General features: G+C 44.6%; 1 protein-coding gene across 2 annotated transcripts in view; it reads right to left on the bottom strand.

Annotated features, from left to right (window-relative positions):
- The window catches only part of TCP11 (t-complex 11), a 32,599-nt gene extending 17,032 nt beyond the window's left edge, over positions 1-15,567 (bottom strand). The window contains exons 1-4 of one of the 2 annotated variants that reach the window (XM_005903655.3): positions 15,484-15,567; positions 14,494-14,635; positions 9,786-9,917; positions 797-917 (exon numbers count right to left, since the gene is read on the bottom strand). In XM_005903655.3, coding sequence (XP_005903717.2) covers positions 797-917; positions 9,786-9,917; positions 14,494-14,621 — 381 coding nt within the window. In that variant the 5' untranslated portion in view covers positions 14,622-14,635; positions 15,484-15,567. Of the gene's footprint in view, positions 1-796; positions 918-9,785; positions 9,918-9,985; positions 10,094-14,493; positions 14,636-15,483 lie in introns of those variants that run through there. The other variant, XM_070361285.1, reaches the window with a different exon arrangement.
- Positions 15,568-20,524: the final 4,957 nt, after the last annotated feature.

Here is a 20,524-nt window from a genome sequence, read left to right as displayed (position 1 = left end):
CGTGATATCATATTTGTCTTTCTGACTTACTTCGCTTAGTATGATAACCTCTAGGTCCCCCTATGTTGTGGCAAATAGCATTATTTCATTCTTTTTATGGCTGAATAATATTTCACTATGTATATGTACTCCCCATCTCCTTTACCCATTCCTCTGCTGATGGACATGTAGGTTGTTTGCATGTTTTGGCTCCTGTAAACAGTGCTGCTGTGAACACTGGGTAAGTGTCAGAAGGTACTATTAATTAGTTTTCCTGGTTCTGGAAGCTCTCACAGCAGGCTCCTGTAGTCCATGTGGCTCTACAGGCAGCTGGCTCCCGCAGCTGAGAGGTTTCTCGAGTACTGGACTCCTGCAGAGCAAGCGGCTGCTTCTCCAGGGCTAGGCTCCTGGGGCACAGGCGACTACTCTGGCAACCAGCTCCTGCCATGCATGGTGGTCAACAGCACACACAGGCCAGAGAGCTCCCCTGGCACAGCCGTGCCCTCAAATGAGTAACTGAGTCCTTGGGTGTTCCCCCTACCCTAGGGCTGAAACAGGACTCTCCTTTATCTTATATTCCAGCAGAGTTTTCTCTGCTTCTTACTAGCCCAAAGCCTTCATTTCTCCAATTCCCTGTTATAATAATTTTTATATTAAAACTTCTTTGTTGAAATTACTGAGTGATTTCTGTCTATTGATCATAGACTCTGACTGATTCATGGACCATGTTCAGTTGGGATTTGCTGGCCACTGACATTCCAGTGAGCAGGAGCTGTCCAGAAACTTTATATCTGCAAAGGTAAGGTTTGTCACTCACCTCTTTAATTTCCTTTAGAAGTTCAAGAGCACAGCTGAAGTCTGGCGGAGTAGCTGATAGTCGCTCTTTCAGATGATCCCAAAAGGCATCGTGCATGGTCTCTCTGATCCTGCCTTCCAGACTGTAAGAGGGTTAAATGAAGAAAATTATTTTCTCCACTCAAAAACTGCCATAAGGTCACTATCTACTAAGACCCAAACGATATTTGATTTAAAAAAAGAGTATACAGACAAGGGAAGGTAAGTATGGAGGGCAGCAGAGCTGAACTAGCTGGGGTTTTAGACTTGGATACTAAGGGCACCGGCACAACCTCTCAGAAGGGCTCCTCACGGTCTGGTGCAGCCACTCTCTGCAGTAAGAAGAACCCTGAACAGAGGTCAGGCTGAACGTTAACACTGATTCTGCATTTAGTGCAGAAAAGATGTGACTTAGTTTCCCTTTACGTACACATACAGCAAAGAACTAAGTGATCTTTCATTTTCTTATAGACTTAAATCTAGAAAAGGATTTTCCTTCTTTGACAACATCTATCTATTGCCGGGAGAAATATCAATAACCTCAGATATGCAGATGACACCACCCTTATGGCAGAAAGTGAAGAGGAACTAAAAAGCCTCTTGATGAGAGTGAAAGAGGAGAGTGAAAAAGTTGGCTTAAAGCTCAACATTCAGAAGACTAAGATCATGGCATCTAGTCCCATCACTTCATGGGAAATAGATGGGGAAGCAGTGGAAACAGTGTCAGACTTTATTTTGGGGGGTTCCAAAATCACTGCAGATTGTGATTGCAGCCATGAAATTAAAAGACGCTTACTCCTTGGAAGGAAAGTTATGACCAACCTAGACAGCATTTTAAAAAGCAGAGACATTACTCTTGCCAACAAAGGTCCGTGTAGTCAAGGCTATGGTTTTTCCAGTGGTCATGTATGGATGTGAGAGTTGGACTGTGAAGAAAGCTGAGCACCGAAGAATTGATGGTTTTGAACTGTGGTGTTGGAGAACTCTTGAGAGTCCCTTGGACTGCAAGGAGATCCAACCCTGGGCGTTCATTGGAAGGACTGATGCTGAAGCTGAAACTCCAGTACTTTGGCCACCTCATGCGAAGAGTTGACTCATTGGAAAGGGCTCTGATGCTGGGAGGGATTGGGGGCAGGAGGAGAAGGGAACGGCAGAGGATGAGATGGCTGGATGGCATCACCGACTCGATGGACATGAGTTTGGGTAAACTCCGGGAGTTGGTGACGGACAGGGAGGCCTGGCATGCTGTGGTTCATGGGGTCGAAGAGAGTTGGACACGACTGAGCGACTGAACTGAACTGAACTATCTACAGATACTTCCAAATCAGCACATCTAAAACTGAATTCACTATCTTTCCCATACAAACCTGTTCCTCCTGTATTCCTAATCTCAATGGCACTACCATGTAACCAGTCATGGAAGCCAGAATATTGGTCTTTTTTCCCCTTCCAGAAAAGAGCAGCAGCAAAGGCAATTCAGTTAAAAAGGATAATCTTTTCAACAAACAGTGCTAGAACAACTGGACATCCACATGGGAGAAAATGAACCTAGACACAGACTTTTAATCACTACCTTCCACAAATAAGAGCGTAGACCTCAATGCAAAAAACAAACTCTAAAACTTCTAGAACAGAAGAAATCTATGTGACCTTGGGTTTGGCAATGACCTTTTAGATATACCAAAAACAAGATCCATGGAAGAAAAAAACTGGTAAATTGGACTTCTTTAAAATTAAAAACTGCTCTGTGAAAGTCACTGTTAAGAGAAGGAAAAGACAAGCTCCAATCTTTGCAAAGCACATATCTGATAAAGAACTAGTATCCAAAACATACAAAGAACTCTTAAAATTCAAGAATAAGAAAATAACCCAATTTTATTTTTTTCAAGTTAATCTACTGGAGTATAGGCGGTTTATAACATTGTGTTAGTTTCTTTTTTACAGCAGTGAGTCAGTTATACATTTACATATATCCACTCTTTTTAAAAATTCTTTTCCCATGTAGGTCATTACAGAACAACCCAATTTTAAAACGGGAAAAGGTCTGAACAGACACCTCGCCAAAGTATATATAGAGATGGCAAACAAGCACATGCTGCACCTCGTGTCTCATTGCTGTTGTTCGGTCCCCAAGTTGTGTCTGATTGAGACCCCATGGACTGCAGCACGCCAGGCCTCCCTGTCCCTCACCATCTCTCAGAGTTTGCCCAAGTTCATGTCCATTGAATCAGTGATACCATTCGATCATCTCATCTTCTGTCACCTTCTTCTCATTCTGCCTTTGGTTTTTCCCAGCATCAGGGTCTCTTCTAGTGAGTCGGCTCTTCACATCAGGTGGCCAAAGTATTGGAGCTTCAGCATCAAGTCCTTCCAATGAGTATTCAGGGCTGATTTCCTTTAGGATTGACTGGTTTGATCTCCTTACTGTCCAAGGGACTCTCAAGAGTCTTCTCCAGTCCCTCACTTCAAATGAGTCAATTCTTCAATGCTCTGCCTTCTTTATGGTCCAACTCTCACATCCATACATGACTACTGGAAGGACCAAAACCTTGACTATACAAACCTTTGTAGGCAAATGATGTCTTTGCTTTTTAATACACTGTCTAGGTTTGTCATAGCTTTCCTGCCAAGAAGTAATCATCTTCTAATTTCATGGCTGAAGTCACCATTAGGGAATTGTATATTAAAGTAACAATGAGATACCACTGCACACCTATTAGAATGGCCAAAATCCAGAACACCGACAACACCAAATGCTGACCAGGGCAGGGAGCAACAGGAACCCTCACTCACTGCTCGTAGGAGTGCAGAGTGGAAGACCATCACTCTGGAGGATGGTTCCACAGTTTCTTACAAAACGAAACATTCTCTTTCATACAGTCCAACCACTGTGCTCCCTGGGACCTACTCAAAGGAGTTGAAAGCTTATATCCACACAAAAACCTAAACGTGGACATTTATAGTAGCTTTATTTTTTTGCCAAAGCTTGGAAGCAACCAAGATGTCATTCTGTACGTGATGGATAAATAAACTGTGGCATATCCAGACAATGGAGTATTTGTTTTTATTTAGTTGCTAAGTAGAGTCTGACTCTCTTGTGGCCCCATGGACTGTAGCCTGCCATGCTCCTCTGTCTATGGGCTTTCCCAGGCAAGAATACTGGAGTGGGTTGCCATTTCCTTCTCCAGGGGATTTTCCTGACCCAGGGATCAAACCCGCATCTCCTGCATAGGCAGGAGGATTCTTCCACCAGGGAAGCCAATAGAATATTATTCAACACTAAAAAGAAATGCACTATCAAGCCCTCAAAAGACATGGAGGAAACTTAAATTTTTTTTTTTTGGCCATACCATGTAGGATCTTAGTTCCCCAATCAAGGATCAAACCCATGCCCCCTGCACTGGAAGCACAGAGCCTTAACAGCTGGGCCACCAGGGAAGTTCTTTAAATGTATATTGCTAGTTGAAACAATACAATCTGTCTTTTTTTTTTTTTTTAAAGAATACAATCTGAAAAGGCTACATACTGTATGACTCCAACTGTATGAAATTCAGAAAACCTACAGAGATTGTGAAAAGATCAGTGTTTGCAAAAGTTTCAGGGGGAGGGAGGGAAGGATGAATAGATAGAACATAGGGAATTTTAGGGCAGTGAAATTACTCTGTATGATATGGAAATGATGAATACAGAAATGGTGAATAAATGTCATTATACATTTTCCAAAACCCATAGAATATACGTCACAGAAAGTGAATACCCCTGTAAACTTGAGTTAATAATAATGTATTAATACTGGATCATAAATTATAACAAATAAACCACACTAATACAAGATGTAAACAGAGGAAACTGTATGTAGGAGAAAGGAGGGAATGTGAGAGCTATTTTCAATAAAATTAAACTATGCTAAAAATTGTCTATTACTTTTTTAAAGGAATTCACTTTCCTATGAATGCTTATTTAAATGACTTCTCTGACCAATACACTTAGGCTAATAAGAAGAAAAAGAACCACTTGAAAATTCTGAGGCTGCACCTAGTTATTGCCAATAGTGATTGGTTTTCTGGAATCGAACATCCCCTCTTAGTAATGGATGCTCCTTGTAAAACAAAAAAGAAACAATACAAAGATGAGTTAAACAAAAATCAAAATTCCTCTCCCAACACTGCAATCTCAATCAGCAACGGTAACCAACTATAATCTAACAGTCGATTGCGCACTAGAATTGGTTGTAAAGCTTTTCTCCTCATCCCATTCATCCACTCCATCTTCCAAGTTTCATAAATTGTTTTTGAAATGTCTCTAAAATCATCTGCTCCTACCATTATCTCTTACCTAGACTACTACAAAGGGCCATTAACTGGTCCCTCTCCCTTCAGTCTTGCCCCTTTTAATCTGTTCCCCACAAATTCATTCTAAATTCAATGACTTTTCTAAGATGCAATCCTGATTATGAAGTCATGTTCAGAGTCCATTAGGGGCTTCTTGGCATCAGCAGCACAAACAGCTCATATGACCCTCCTGATACTGCTCTGCCTCCCTGTCTAACTTCTCTCCTCCTACTTCATAACACTTCATGCTCAACCACACCAAGACACTTATTCAGTTCACACCACTGTGCCTCCAACCCGTGTCCTCTGCCAGGAGCATCCCTTCCCACCCAGACCACCTCTAAGACTCAAGTCATCATAGGCAAACCTGTTTCTTAGGCAGCCGAGAACTTTAATTAAACTCTATACACAGCTCTAAGTTAACTTAGCAGTCACTAATTCAACTATCTCTCCTACAAGTGTCTTGACAGCAAAGACAGTGCCTTATTTGTCATAGCTATAGTTACCTCTAAGTCAGCAATTTTCCCTGTCACATAATGACTCAACAAATGCCTGATGAATGAATGGCCCAAATAAGGGATTTCCCAGTTAATACAACTGTAGGTAACATTCTACTTTTGCTTTATTGACTATGCCAAAGCCTTTGACTGTGTGGATCACAACAAACTGTGGAAAATTCTTAGAGATGGGAATACCATACCACCTGACCTGCTTCCTGAGAAATCTGTGTGCAGGTCAAGAAGCAACAGTTAGAACTGGACATGGAACAAAAGACTGGTTCCAAATAGGAAAAGGAGTACATCAAAGCTGTATATTGTCACCCTGCTCATTTAACTTATATGCAGAGTACATCATGACAAATGCTGGACTGGATAAAGCACAAGCTGGAATCAAGATTGCTGGGAGAAATATCAATAACCTCAGATATGCAGATGACAAAAGTGAAGAGGAACTAAAGAGCCTCTTGATGAGAGTGAAAGAGGAGAGTGAAAAAGTTGGCTTAAAACTCAACATTTAGAAAACTAAGATCATGGCAACTGGTCCCATCACTTCATGCAAATAGATGGGGAAACAGTGGAAACAGTGACAGACTTTATTTTGGGGGGCCCCAAAATCACTGCAGATGGTGACTGCAGCCATGAAATTAAAAGACGCTTGCTCCTTGGAAGAAAAGTTATGACCAACCTAGACAGAATATTAAAAAGCAGAGACATTACTTGGCCAACAAAGGTCCATCTAGTCAAAGCTATGGTTTTTCCAGTAGTCATGTATGAACATGAGAATTGGACTATAAAGAAAGCTGAGTGCCGAAGAATTGAAACTCTTCAGAGTCCCTTGGACTGTAAGGAGATCCAACCAGTCCATCCTAAAGGAAATCAGTCCTAAATATTCACTGGAAGGACTGATGCTGAAGCTGAAACTCCAATACTGTGGCCACCTGATGCAAAGAACTGACTCATCAGAAAAGACCCTGATGCTGGGAAAGACTGAAGATGGGAGGAGAAGGGGATGACAGATGAGATGGTTGGATGGTATCACCAACTCAATGGACATGAGTTTGAGTATATCCCAGGAGTTGGTGATAGACAGGGAAACCTGGCATGCTGCAGTACATGGGGTCTCAAAGAGTAGGACACGACTGAGCAATGAACTGAACTGAGGTAACATCATCCTATTAGACCAAAGTAAAGTCAACTGCGAATAAGGAGTGACTTCAAACTTCACTTATTCAGGTTTATGCATTATATCTATTGCCACTGGCCACTTCAAAGTGATTTTGTGTTTCCTCTAATAGTTTGCCAGAGCCTTTATTTTGAATATGCTTTTTCTTTTTTTCGGGTGCTGTTGGTTGTGGAGACCTCTTTCTAGAGGCCTAATAAAAATGCATTTGTATGAAGCCTGTGCACTTAGGTAGGTTTGAAGCTAGGAAGATTTTGTTTAGAATACTCTTTTGCATGTAAAGCACACTTCTTCCCTGAAATTTTTATTGGAGAGATAAAGTGAGCCAAACACATTCTGTTGAAGGGAAATCTAGTCAGTTGCTTGAAAGAACACAGCCCAAATAAAATAAGGACTGACTAGGTTGAAAAGAAATGAACTTGTGATTTAAGAGTTGCTGCTTTTACAGTGCTTAAAGATAAGTACTGCAGGGAGAGTTTCAGTTTCTGCTATGTTCACCATCTCTCCTGAGATCTGACATATGCTTTTATGTTGTATGTTGTATGTTATAGATGTATGCTATATGACATCTGATCGTATGTTTGCATTTGACACACGGCATGTTCAATGACGGGTGCTCACCTAGCACAAGACACGATGGAGAAACCTTCGGACACAGAGCAGACGACCTCTTTCTGTTCTGCAGTGTATCCCCGTGTCATTTTTTATGAATGTGGTCAGGTAGAGTTGGTTTTGCTGTTGAGTTCTGAGTTTTTTTTTCTGGTCTCTTTTGGTGGGGTAGGGATGGGCTAAAGCCACAGGAAGAAAAATGTGATATATGTCTCCAGTATTTTGCTTTCATTTTGTAAGAAGAGTTGAACTAGTTTTGATACCAAGAATAAATGGTGGAAAATGAAGAAAAAAAACCATCTGTACTGCCTTACTTGAGAACCCAGCTCTGAACAGTACTATTTCCCTGTTTCGTTTCTCCCTCTTTCATCTCCTCTACTCATTTTTTCCTCCTCTCCTGACAGCAACAAACACATCTAAGCAGTGAGAGAGATGCGAGAAGATCTGGGCTTTGGTGAAAACCTGTTCCCAGAGAAGCTGTGCTTGGCGAGGCCATTTGTTGGTGAGAGCAGATCAGAGCATGAAAACCAGGGCAGCAACTTGGGGTGTAGAACATCTCCTGAAGCTGACAAATAACAAACGCATTTAAGGAAACTGAAGAATCACAAGCTGCCACTGTGTATCTGTCCACTGGTGGGAAATCAGAACTGTTTTAAAATGTAAAAATCTGACACTGAATTTACCCACTGAACTGCCAATAAACCAGCAAGTCATATTAATACTTACAATGGTTCTTATTTATTTATTGCAATGTCAATATAACTAAGGAGAATGAAAAATAAGGCTTGATGGGGATGCGGGAGCATTGTTTATCAACAGCATTCTGATCCTGATTCACAAATTAAGCTGATTTATGAAGCAGGGTGGGAGTGAGGGGACAGTTGAAAACACCACCATTATAAAAATTAATCTTTTCATCTTTGCCTGTTAAAATCTGCGACCACATAAGAGTAGTAGGAGTCATGTGGTGGCAACCAATATCCAAAAAAGACTCCAGAGATCTAGATCCCCAGTGTTCACACTCTGGTGTGACCCTGTACCCTCAAGTGTTGCCTGGATTTGAGGGTTCCTCTTTAGCAAACAAAATGTAGCAGAGGCCATGGACATCTCTGCTGAGATTAGGTAGCAGAAAGACTGGTTTCTGTCGTGGGTGCCGTCTCTCACCCACCTACCCACTTTCTCGTGCTGGGTGAGGGAAGGCAGCTGCCATGTTGGGAGCTGCTCCATGGACGAGCCCAGGAGGCAAGGAGCTGAGGGTGGTTCAGGCCAACCTCAACAGCCTGACAGAGGTTGTGTCAGTGAAGCCACGCCCAGATTCCCACCCACAGAAACTGGGAGAGAACACTGTTTTAGCTGCTAAGCTTTGGGGTAATTTATCATGCAGCAATAGACAGCTACTATAGGCTAATTCCTCCACATCTGTCAGAGAAGATCTGAAATGCACCTCAACTCTTAGTATTAACTGAGGTCCTAAAAGGAGATCAGTCCTGAGTGTTCTTTGGAAGGAAAAACGCTAAAAGCTGAAACTCCAGTACTTTGGCCACCCCATGCGAAGAGTTGACTCATTGGAAAAGACTCTGATGCTAGGAGAGATTGGGGGCAGGAGGAAAAGGGGACAACAGAGGATGAGATGGCTGGATGGCATCACAGACTCGATGGACTTGAGTTTGAGTGAACTCCGGGAGTTGGTGATGGACAGGGAGGCCCGGCGTGCTGTGATTCATGGGGTAGCAAAGAGTCGGACACGACTGAGCGACTGAACTGAACTAAACTGAAAGTCCCCTGGTGGCACAGAGGGTAAGTGTCTGCCTGCAATGTGGGAGACCTGAGTTAGATCTCTGGGTCGGGAAGATCCCCTGGAGAAGGAAATGACAACCCACTCTTGGAATTTTCCAGTACTCTTGTTGGAAAATTCCACGGATGGAGGAGCCTGGTAGGCTATAGTCCATGGGATCACAAAGAGTCACACACAACTAAGCAACTTCACTTCAAAAGTCCCCTCCAGTATTCTTGCCTGGAGAATCCCATGGACAGAGGAGGCTGGTGGAGTACAGTCCACAGGGTCACAAGGAGTCAGATATGACTGAAGCTCGACTTAGCATGCACGCAAAGTGAACATCCCAATAACTGCTTGGGTTTAGTCCCTGGTTAAATAACATTTGCTTCATGACCCTCTGGTACTAGTAATTATAATTTATTACTCTTCTGTTCAAGTTGTTGAGACCTCTTATGGCTTAGATTCAAACACTGATTGTATTCTTAAACAAAAATGCTTCAAGTCTAGTCAGAAGGCATTTGCGCTAAATACCCATAGGAGGATGAATAAAATGAGAAAATCAGAAGAACCTGTACCTGCCAGGAGGCAAAACCTTCTCTTCCATGCGGAAATCACGATTCATCCCAATCTCGCTGCTTAGCTTGGAAGCGTCATTAACTGTATTTCTCAGGCCTGTGACAGAAAGAAGGTATGATGTACACCCGAAACTAATGTTCTATGTTAATTATATCTCAACTGAAAAAAAAGAATGTAAAGTGGACACCAGTGAACTCACACAAGTCTGAACTGTGATTTTCTTCAGAGACTCACTGTGAGCGGCTCCAAACTGAGGCTCGTCCTAGTGACCTCACACACACTCCTCCAACCATTCCAACCAATTGTGTTTTCTGAACTCAAGGCCGCATGACAGATTCTCTTAGTAGCCCAGTGTGGGGATAAGGGAGGACAAAGAAACTATTTTATTATAAAAATAAAAAACAGAAAATGAAACTGATTAAAAACCTTTCTCCTGGGATTTCCCTGGTGGTCCAAGTGGCTAAGACTTCATGCTGCCAAAGTAGGCAGCCCAGGTTCCATCCCTGGTCAGGGACAGATGCCACACGCCGCAACTAAGAGCCCACACGTGGCAATGAAGATGCCTTTTGCACAGCATAGCCAAAAAAATTTAAAAATTAAATTAAAAAGAAACTCTTACAAAGTAAAATAATAAAGCAGCAAAAAAGTAATTTGCAAAAATAAACATTTATCTAAGGGTATTATGACTACACTCTCCTCTTCCTGTCTTTGATGGACATTAAATTCTCCACACAGAGGTACTGAATTGTGTCAATTTCACTTGGTCTTCTTAAAGTAGTTTCTAGAATTTAGGATTTCACAGACTAGTAAATTTCCAAAATGATTTTGAGCAAGGGACAATAACTTGCCAACTTTTTGTTTTGTCAAGTATGGACAGTATGAAAATAGCAAATAAACCACTCTACCACCACCAAAACCATCATTTCATAAAAGAAAAATAGTTTAACCTCCAAAAAAGCAGGAAGGGTCAGAATAAAGATTAGTCCTTAAAATGAATCAACTTTAGGTTTAGGAAAAACTCATTGCAGTATCTTTAATTCATTCCACTAAATCTTGCTAGGAATTTTGTCACAAAAGGAAGCATTACTACAAACAAAGCCAGTGGAGGTGATGGAATTCCAGTTGAGCTATTTCAAATCCTGAAAGATGATGCTGTGAAAGTGCTGCACTCAATATGCCAGCAAATTTGGAACACTCAGCAGTGGCCAGAGGACTAGAAAAGGTCAGTTTTTATTCCAATCCCAAAGAAAGGCAATGCCAAAGAATGCTCAAACTACCACACAATTGCACTCATCTCACACACTAGCAAAGTAATGCTCAAAATTCTCCAAGCCAGGCTTTAGCAATATATGAACCGTGAACTTCCAGATGTTCCAGCTGGTTCTAGAAAAGGCAGAGGAACCAGAGATCAAATTGCCAACATCCGCTGGATCATCGAAAAACCAAGAAAGTTCCAGAAAAACATCTATTTCTGCTTTATTGACTATGCCAAAGCCTTTGACTGTGTGGATCACAATAAACTGTGGAAAATTATTCGAGAGATGGAAATTCCAGACCACCTGACCTGCCTCTTGAGAAATCTGTATGCAGGTCAGGAAGCAACAGTTAGAACTGGACATGGAACAACATACTGGTTCCAAATAGGGAGAAGGAGTACATCAAGGCTGTATATTGTCACCCTGCTTATTTAACTTATATGCAGAGTACATGATGAGAAACGCTGGGCTGGAGGAAGCACAAGCTGGAATCAAGATTGCCGGGAGAAATATCAATAACCTCAGATATGCAGATGACACCACCCTTATGGCAGAAAGTGAACAAGAAATAAAGAGCCTCTTGATGAAAGTGAAAGAGGAGAGTGAAAAAGTTGGCTTAAAGCTCAATATTCAGAAAACTAAGATCATGGCATTCAGCCCCATCTCTTCATGGCAAATAGATGGGGAAACAGTGGAAACGGTGACTGACTTTATTTTTAGGGGCTCCGAAATCACTGCAGATGATGCCTGCAGCCATGAAATTAAAAGACACTTACTCCTTGGAAGAAAAGTCATGACCAACCTGCTGCTGCTACTGCTGCTGCTAAGCCGCTTCAGTCGTGTCTGACTCTGTGTGACCCCAAAGATGGCAGCCCACCAGGCTCCACTGTCCCTGGGATTCTCCAGGCAAGAACACTGGAGTGGGTTGCCATTTCCTTCTCCAATGCTAGACAGCACATTATTTTGCCAACAAAGGTCCATCTAGTCAAGGCTATGGTTTTTCCAGTAGTCATGTATGAATGTGAGAGTTGGACTATAAAGAAAGCTGAGCGCTAAAGAATTGATGCTTTTGAACTGTGGTGTTGGAGAAGACTCTTGAGAGTCCCTCGGACTGCAAGGAGATCCAACCAGTCCATCCTAAAGGAAATCAGTCCTGGGTGTTCCTTGGAAGGACTGATGTTGAAGCTGAAACTCCAATACTTTGGTCACCTGATGCGAAGAGCTGACTCATTTGAAAAGACTCTGATGCTGGGAAAGATTGAAAGCAGGAGGAGAAGGGGATGACAGAGGATGAGATGGTTGGACGGCGTCACCAACTCAGTGGACGTGAGTTTGGGTAAACTCCAGCAGTTGGTGATGGACAGGGAGGCCTGGCGTGCTGAAGTCCATGGGGTCATAAAGAGTTGGGACACGACTAAGCAATTCAACTGAACTGAGCACTAGAATTTGGGAACCACTGTTCTTAGTACAGACCTAGTTGACAGCATTCTCATATAACAGGCATACATGGTAGTTATGATTACTTGGTATCAAGAGTGTCATATACAGTAAATCATCTCCTCACGATCTTTCAATAAAGCTTCATAATTTGTTCACAAAAAAGTATTTGGCTCCAAGATGTAGAGGGGATATAAAAGCACTAAGATTAACATTAGTTGATAATTGTTGAAATTGGGCAGTGACTAAACGGGGGTTCATCATTCCAGTCTCTGTATTTCTGTGTATGTTTGATTTCTATATGTAAAAAAGTTTAAAAATATAAAAAGGAAAAATAAAATTATCTCAGAAAAAAGGTTTCATAGGAGAATGCCTTTGTTCTTAGAAGATACATGAAGTATTTAAAGTCATGACCCTATAACTTCAAGAAAAAATGCCTATGTATAATAAGAGAAAAAAACAATGAGGCAGAATATTAACAATGTGGGCATTCATTATTTTTTCAACAGAGTTGAAATATTTCAAAATAAAAAGGATAAAAGATGACTGTAAAATTTATCAAAAAGCCACAGATGGCATTTCTGTTTAGGCAAACACAAAGGTTGAATGTAACCTTGGGTGACAGGAAGCTCGCTATTTCATCAGCCTCTTTAAAGTCTTTAGTTTCAGGCAAGATGGCAAAATACAGTCAAATATGCAAACAGACTTGCCGCTAATTCACCAAACACAAAATCAGAACTAAGAAAATCTTCAGAGGGAGATTGAGCTGCTTCTAGCAGTTTATTGAAGGACTGAGGAATTCATACACAGAAACACTTCCCAACTTTTAACAGATCAGAGCTCAGAACCTGCTTTGACAACACTGGTCTGTTGTCCAAAGTACCACAGTGCTATGCAACTGCCACAGCTGCAAAATTCAGGAACGGGGAGGGCTCGAAGAGAAATCAGACATAAAAAGTAACTAAACAGATTTTTTAAAATCCAGATCCCAAGGACAAAGACATTTTCAAAATAACTTGTAAGTAACTTAACCAAGTCACCCTGGTATAAAAAATTTTGAAATTTTTTAAAAAGAGGAATTTGGTTATTCAGGTTAGAGCTGTCTTGTCTATGGATTCATTTAAATAACATCCTCAAGAACTTAAACTGTTTCTACCAAAAAAGTGATTTGCCACCCCACATCATGTTTGACATCTACTGAAAAGTACCTATGCCAAGGGAGGATTCCAAAACACCCAATTTGCTACTTTTCCTTAACCAGCAGCGACCCCGTGTGGCTACAAGAGAAAGAAATGGGACTGAATTTGAAGAATTTAACTCAGGTGGTTAAGGCTCGTGGGGCAGGCCTTCCGATTGAGGACTACTTAAATTATCTGGTGATTATTATAAAAGAAATGCTGGATGAACCCCAGTGAGATCAGACCTAAAGAGTGGAAGAGACTTTGTGTCCCAACAGGAACAAAAAAGAACACTGTACTACTGTTGCTGTTCAGTGTGGAGTCAGACTCTTTGCGACCCCAAGGACACCAGGCTTCCCCGTCCTTCACTATCTCCTGGAGTTTGCTCAGACTCATGTTCATTGAGTCGGTGATGCTATCCAACCGTCTCGTCCTCATGCCCTCTACAAGAGTGAGGCCTGAGCAGCATTGCTAATGCAGTCCACCAAGCACAGAGAGAACACTGGGCCCCTCTGGGATCATTTCGGGTCTTTAAACTCTACCCCAGGTGTCTGCCATGTTCCACCTACGAATTAAAAACAACAGAACACAAACAGGGCTCTGAACTGAGCCTCAATCTTGTCAGATTCAAGAAATCGCTCCTGGGTCTCGTCTTTTCTCCAGGACCCCAAACTCTCTGCAGATCTTCGGTTGAATAGGGTGCCTCTGGCCTGAAAGGAAGAGGCTGGGGTTGGAGGAGGTAAGGAAGGAGGGGGCGAGAGGAGGGTGGCGCTTCCCACCCGACCCTCACTGAGCACACCCCGAGGGCCGAGGCCGGGGTGGGGGGGCGGCTGGACCTACGGGAAGGGTGGTCCCTGAGGCTGCTTTTGTCTTCCCGGGTCGGTCCTGAGCTTTCGGGCTTACAGGGTCTGCTCTCTGCGTCGCCAGGGTCCTTCACGGGCACGTTTTCCTCCACGTCAGTCATCCTGCTGATGGAATCTGGGTGGGGGAGGTAAACGGGGGCGCTGTGGGTGGCGGGGAAGAGGGCGCTTCAACTACCGCAGGGGTGGCGGGTGTGGGGCCCGGCCCGTCGCGCCCGACGTGGACCCCACTAAGGCAGCTGGGCAGGCAGCTTCAGGAAGGGAAGCGGGCAGAAGGGCCCGGAGGAAGGGGAACCCGAGAAGTGAGCGCTGCCTCCACAAGCGGGACACTGCGGCCAGAGCAGAGCGGCCTTCCCCGCCCGAAGCGCCGGCCCCGGGGCCCCGCCAGGTCTCGGGCAGCTCCCCGGCCCTCACCTCTCCCTCGAGGCCCGCAGCTACTCGTGCGTCGGCGGGGCGGAGGCCCTCCGCTAAGCGTGGGCCGTACCACCGCGGAGGGGCGGCGGGGGCGGCGGCCGGCAGGGCCCGAGAGGTGGCGTGCAGGCAGGAGGGCCAAGCCCGGGCTCACCCCCCGCGCCCGCGTCAGGGTGGCACAGGCCGGGCTTTGAGCACAAACCCCCGCCCGTCTCCGGGGCAACGGGGCGAGGCACGTGCCGCCGCCGGCGGGTGGAAGCCGCGGGCCGAGGGCCTCTGTCCTCGAGGGCTCGAGGCCTCCGGTGACCTGAGGGCTCGAGGCCTCCGGTGACCTGAGGGCTCGAGGCCTCCGGTGACCTGAGGGCTCGAGGCCTCCGGTGACCTGAGGGCTCGAGGCCTCCGGTGACCTGAGGGCTCGAGGCCTCCGGTGACCTGAGGGCTCGAGGCCTCCGGTGACCTGAGGGCTCGAGGCCTCCGGTGACCTGAGGGCTCGAGGCCTCCGGTGACCTGGCCCGTCCCTGCCGGGCATTTCCCGCCCTCCGCGAAAAAGATCACCTGAAACGAGCGAGGAAGGGAAGGCGCACTGTTGTGTTTCTTCAGCCTGTTCAGAAAGCTTGAGAAACACAGGTCCACAGCCAGGCAGGTGGTTTCCTTAGCCCTGGGCTCATTGCAGGAGGAGCGCCCTTCTCCCATTCTCCAGGTGTGGAAGCCGAGAACCCTGCCGGGTGCTGGTCGGAGCAGGCGTGGGGACTGGGAGGGCGGTGTCCTGGGGCTCATGTGGGTGTTGAGGTCGGATCCCTGAGCTCCAGGGAGCACATCGCCGGCCTTTCTGGGTTCCTGCTGCCCCTGAAGTTATGTGAGGACCCGAGGTGACCCCTCCCCCTCTTCTCCAGTTCCGTGTACTTTGGGGAGGGGGGGGGGCGGTGGCGAAAAGGAAATTTTCCACTCCACATGCTCCCATCGTTCTTTATTACTCTGACTTGATTTCTTACCACAAAAGCTTACTTTGAAAATAAATAAATAAAACAAAAGATGAAAGTATTGCCTCGTAAGAAACCAAGTTCTCATTATAACCCTTGCCTTGTTAGTGTGGAATGTGGATTTTTCTTGCACAACTCCTACATTTTGAAGGGGAAAATTATGAAGAGATCCAAGAACATTTCTGCTTAAGAAAATCCACTTCACTCTGAGGCCCAGGTAGAAAGGAGGGGAATGGCCTGGCAAAGTTACTGTTTAGCCAGAGTATCTCAAACCAGTACATACTAAACCTGCCCTTTCCTCCTCATCACCTTTTCCTGGTATTTCCCTCAGGGATGTCAACTGTGAAGCAGGCTGGCCTACTCCCCCAAAGCCTGGAGAAGTGGGAGGAAGTTGCATGATTTGAGCCAAGTTCAATGAAAATATTTTTCATTATTACAGGGAGATATGTAGGTTAGGTTATTGATTTCTCTTTAAAAATTTTTTTTTCCCAGAATTCTGTTTGTGCATTTTTATTTCTGGGAGAAAGTTTTCAGAATGACACCAGTTTGTTTTCCCACAACAATGGTATTGCTGTGACTCTCCCTAGTGATGCCTGAAATTACTGTACTTGAGCAGTTCATCTATATATATCACACAGCCCCTTTAGGTATCCTCCTCTTATCCAAGCTATGGGGAAGGGGCAGCAGGAGGAAATAGCAGTGCTTGAGCGCATGGATGGGGGGCGGGGGGGAGACCGGCCAGAAGAGAAGGGAAGGAAGGAGGCAGGAGAGAATGCCAGAATTGGAGTTCCTCAGGGTCAGCGTGGGGACAGCATTTCATGATCTTATCTCGAATAGTTATCAGAACCAACTAGGCAAAAGTTAGAAGTTGAGGAGAACAGAAAGATGATGTAAGAGATAAACTCTCCTTCCCTTTGGGATCTTAGTTAATAATAACTGATTTTTGTTTAATGATCTACAAAACGCTTTTACATTGCAAATCCATACGCTCTGCACACAATTCTATCTTTTCAGTAGGCAAGGCAGGTGTTATATTGGACCATTTAATAGATGAGCAAACTGCGGGTCAGAGAGATTTCAGGGCGTTTCCCAAAGTCACATGGCAAGCAAAGTCTTGACTCTTGATCATATATTTTTTAATAATTCACGCCACCTGACTGGCTGAAGAGCTGTATAAACAAGAAAATACAACTAACATGTATGTATGGTAAGTCCCAGAATGGAGTACATGGAAGATTTGTTACTGGAGGTCAGAAAAAGGGTGAGAGAGCTTCCAGATGTTGGGATCAGTTCAAACCCAGCCGTGAGCCAGAATCCTAAGCAAGATTGTGTAACCAATTTGGTCTTTAGAAATGGGTTTCTTGTTCAGCCTGGCTCCCCCTCAACCTCAGGACCCCTCTTTAAACTCTCATAATGGGTGAAAATGGATTTTCCATATATGTCCGTCCTTTGGTGGGAGTGCCCCTCCCGAGTAACTCAGCACCTTTACCCTATTAAAGTGCACATATTTCAAAAGACCCATAAGGCAAGTATTTCTCACACAGCCCAAGGACAGAGCAGAAGCCCTGTTTCCTCTCACACTGCAGTGTGCCCAGAGCTGTCCACCCCAGGGGGGCCGTTTTAAACTAAGATGTCATATGTTTAACACTATTTGCTCTATTTGCTTCTGGCAAATCTTTGAGTAGCATTCTTGTTCAAAGAGGAAGGGCTTCCTATACTTACTGGCACACCTTTGTACCCCTATGGGTGCAGATACCCCAGTTTGAAAAGTAGCCTAAGGGAATTTCAGGCCAGCAGCTAGAATCTTCCTACTTCTCAACCACTTCCCCACATATGTGTGCTTTAACACAAGCCCAAGAGTATGACCTATCCTCATTCATTAAATACGATCCTGGGTACACTTTCCCACAAGAGCAATCTATACAGAAAGTTGATCCTACCACAAAGACATTCTGAAAGAGGGGTGGTATAGAGAAGGATGTCCGTAAGAGGACCACAGAATTTAAGAGGAATCCTGAGTATTGGATCTGCTAGCTAAAACAAAATAACAAAAACAAAACACCCCTCATTTTACAAAGAAGCGTCTTAGGTTCAGTGAGGTTAAATGACTCGTCTAAGGTCACCACCAGTTTACAGAAAATTTAGGACTAGAACCCATATCACAGTCTGTTTATTCCATAATATATAGAGCTAAGTAAGAGTAAAAGCTAATATGGTAAATAAATATTTACATTTCCTAAAGAAAAATGTAAATGATAGGCCATGGAATGGAAATAGTAAGGGATGATGTTAACTAAAGGCCCAGACTGCAAGTAGCGTGGAGTACAGTGGAAGATAAACAGCCAACTGAAGTGGTAGGGACACGTAAATACAGGGTGGGACGTTTAAATGGAACCATTTGGAGTCATGTAAACTGGGATCGACTTCATTATAGCCTCCCTTATGGTACAGAACCGCACGTCAAAAACTATTTGCTTTAGTCTCTTGACAAATGTGTTTTCTTCACAGAACCCAGGAGGAGTGTGAGAAGGGTCGAGGTGATCTGGGGCGAGTCTGGACGAGGCCCTTCGAAGCTCACCTGGACGTGTGATGGATGGGAACTCATCACAGATCTTTTCAGGGAAGGGGTTCCAAGAGAAGACAAAGCAGCCATGCTGGGGACCTCCTTCTCCAGTCCGGCTCCTCCCTGCACCAGGGTCTTTGCACACACCGCCCCTTCCTCTGACCCCTGTTCACCCTGCCCGCTCCCTCTCATTCTTCAGGTCTAGCTCACAAGGCATAACTCCCTCAGAGAACCTCCCATGGCCCTCCGTTAGTTTCTTCTTTTTTTAATGTGGTAAAAGTCACATAATAGAAAACACATGTAACCATATTTATGTGTATAGTACAGAGGTACTAAGCACATTCACACTGTCGTGCAGCCCTCACCATCATCCATCTCCCGTATTTTTCACCTTCCTAACTCTGTCACCATTAAATACTAAGTCCCCGTTCCCCCTCCCCACCCCCTAGCCCCTGGCATCTATGTATGGACCTTCTGCCTCTGTGAATTTGACTATTCTAAGTATCTCGTATAAGTGGAATCAAACAGCATTTGTCTGCATCTACTGTATGCTGGGATGCATTTTTAAGGTTAACTTAATAATTCTCTTGCAAAGAGACATTTGTATATATGTCAATATATATGTGTATATATGTCTCCAAACTGGAGAAGGCAATGGCAACCCGCTCTTGCCTGGAAAATCCCATGGGCAGAGGAGCCTGGTAGGCTGAAATCCATAGGGTTAGGAAAAGTAGGACACAACTGAGCGACTTCACTTTCACACATTGGAGAAGGCAATTGCAACCCACTCCAGTGTTCTTGCCTGGAGAATCCCAGGGACGGGGGAGCCTGGTGGGCTGCCGTCTATGGGGTTGCACAGAGTCGGACACGACTGAAGCGACTTAGCAGCAGCAGCAGCATGTCTCCAGACAGACATGTGTATATATGTCAAACTCTGTTAGCTTCTGTCAACACCTATTCCTTTTTCTGCACAGCAGTCACTGCAGTTTGTCCTTACTCGGTTGTGTGTGATGAACCCCGATGGACTGTCTAACTCCACCGGGAGACTTTGAGTTCTCTGAGAGCAGGAACTGTATGCACTTCACTCACATAGTCGGCATCCCGCCAGTAATTGTCAAATGAACACACAGGCACAAGCAGGGGAGGCAGCGGTGCTGGGGGGTCAGGCAGAGTGTCTCTCTGGGCCCACTGGGTTCGTTAACGGGGCCCATCTTTCTCTTTTTGTCTCGCAGACATGTTTCCTCTTTTTCTGTGTCTCCTCTGTCTTTAGGGCCCTGTGAATCTTTTAAACCAGCAAAGGCAACATCAGAGAGAAGAGGGAGGACATTTAGGGTCCTGTGACAGGGGGTGGGGGTGTCCCCCTGAACTGGGAGGTGGCAGCAGGGGGCAGTGGCACCTTGGGAGTAACTTCCAGGGGCAGGCTGCTTCTCTCTCTCTCTAGAGTAAGCCAGGGTCAGCAGCAGCCCAAAGCCACAAACACTGACTTTGAAAGCCCTCCTAAGAGCTGCATCTCTCGACTCCCCCAACAATCGCGCCTTGTGCCCGGGACACGGCGCGAGTCACACACTTAGAGCAGTTTCCACTGAACCGCATTCAGTGGGTTTTAAACTCTGGGGAAAGCTGGCAGCCTTTTTGTGGGTTTTTTTTAAAAACTAGTTAGAGGGACAATTAAACCTTTATGGGCCCCAGAATGTACCTATGCAGACATAAATAAGGATCATTCTTCGTCACCGGAGAGAATCCACTTTCTGGCAACAGATATATTTTTCTGCCATCGCAGGACAGAGTTGAGCTCACGTCTGAGGGCCTTTGTGATTGGGGCAGGTGATGGGGGTCAGCTTGAGCAGAGTTAGAACGTGGACCCTAAGTTCTTAAAATGGACACATCGTGGGCCTCGGGCTTAGCTGGTCTGAAATAAATCACAAACTCCCAAAGCCTTCCCAGAAAGCTGCCAGGATTTTAGGCCAAGAACACTCATCTTGCTTCCTCCTTGTGTTACTTTGGGCCAAAAAACGGTCCATTTGTCAAAGAGTCCTGACTTCTTTATTTCCAC

This window comes from Bos mutus, chromosome 23 (assembly GCF_027580195.1).
Source record: "Bos mutus isolate GX-2022 chromosome 23, NWIPB_WYAK_1.1, whole genome shotgun sequence".
Taxonomy (NCBI): domain Eukaryota; kingdom Metazoa; phylum Chordata; class Mammalia; order Artiodactyla; family Bovidae; genus Bos; species Bos mutus.
Note: the sequence above shows the minus strand (reverse complement) of the source record. Positions and strands in the feature narration are given on the sequence as shown.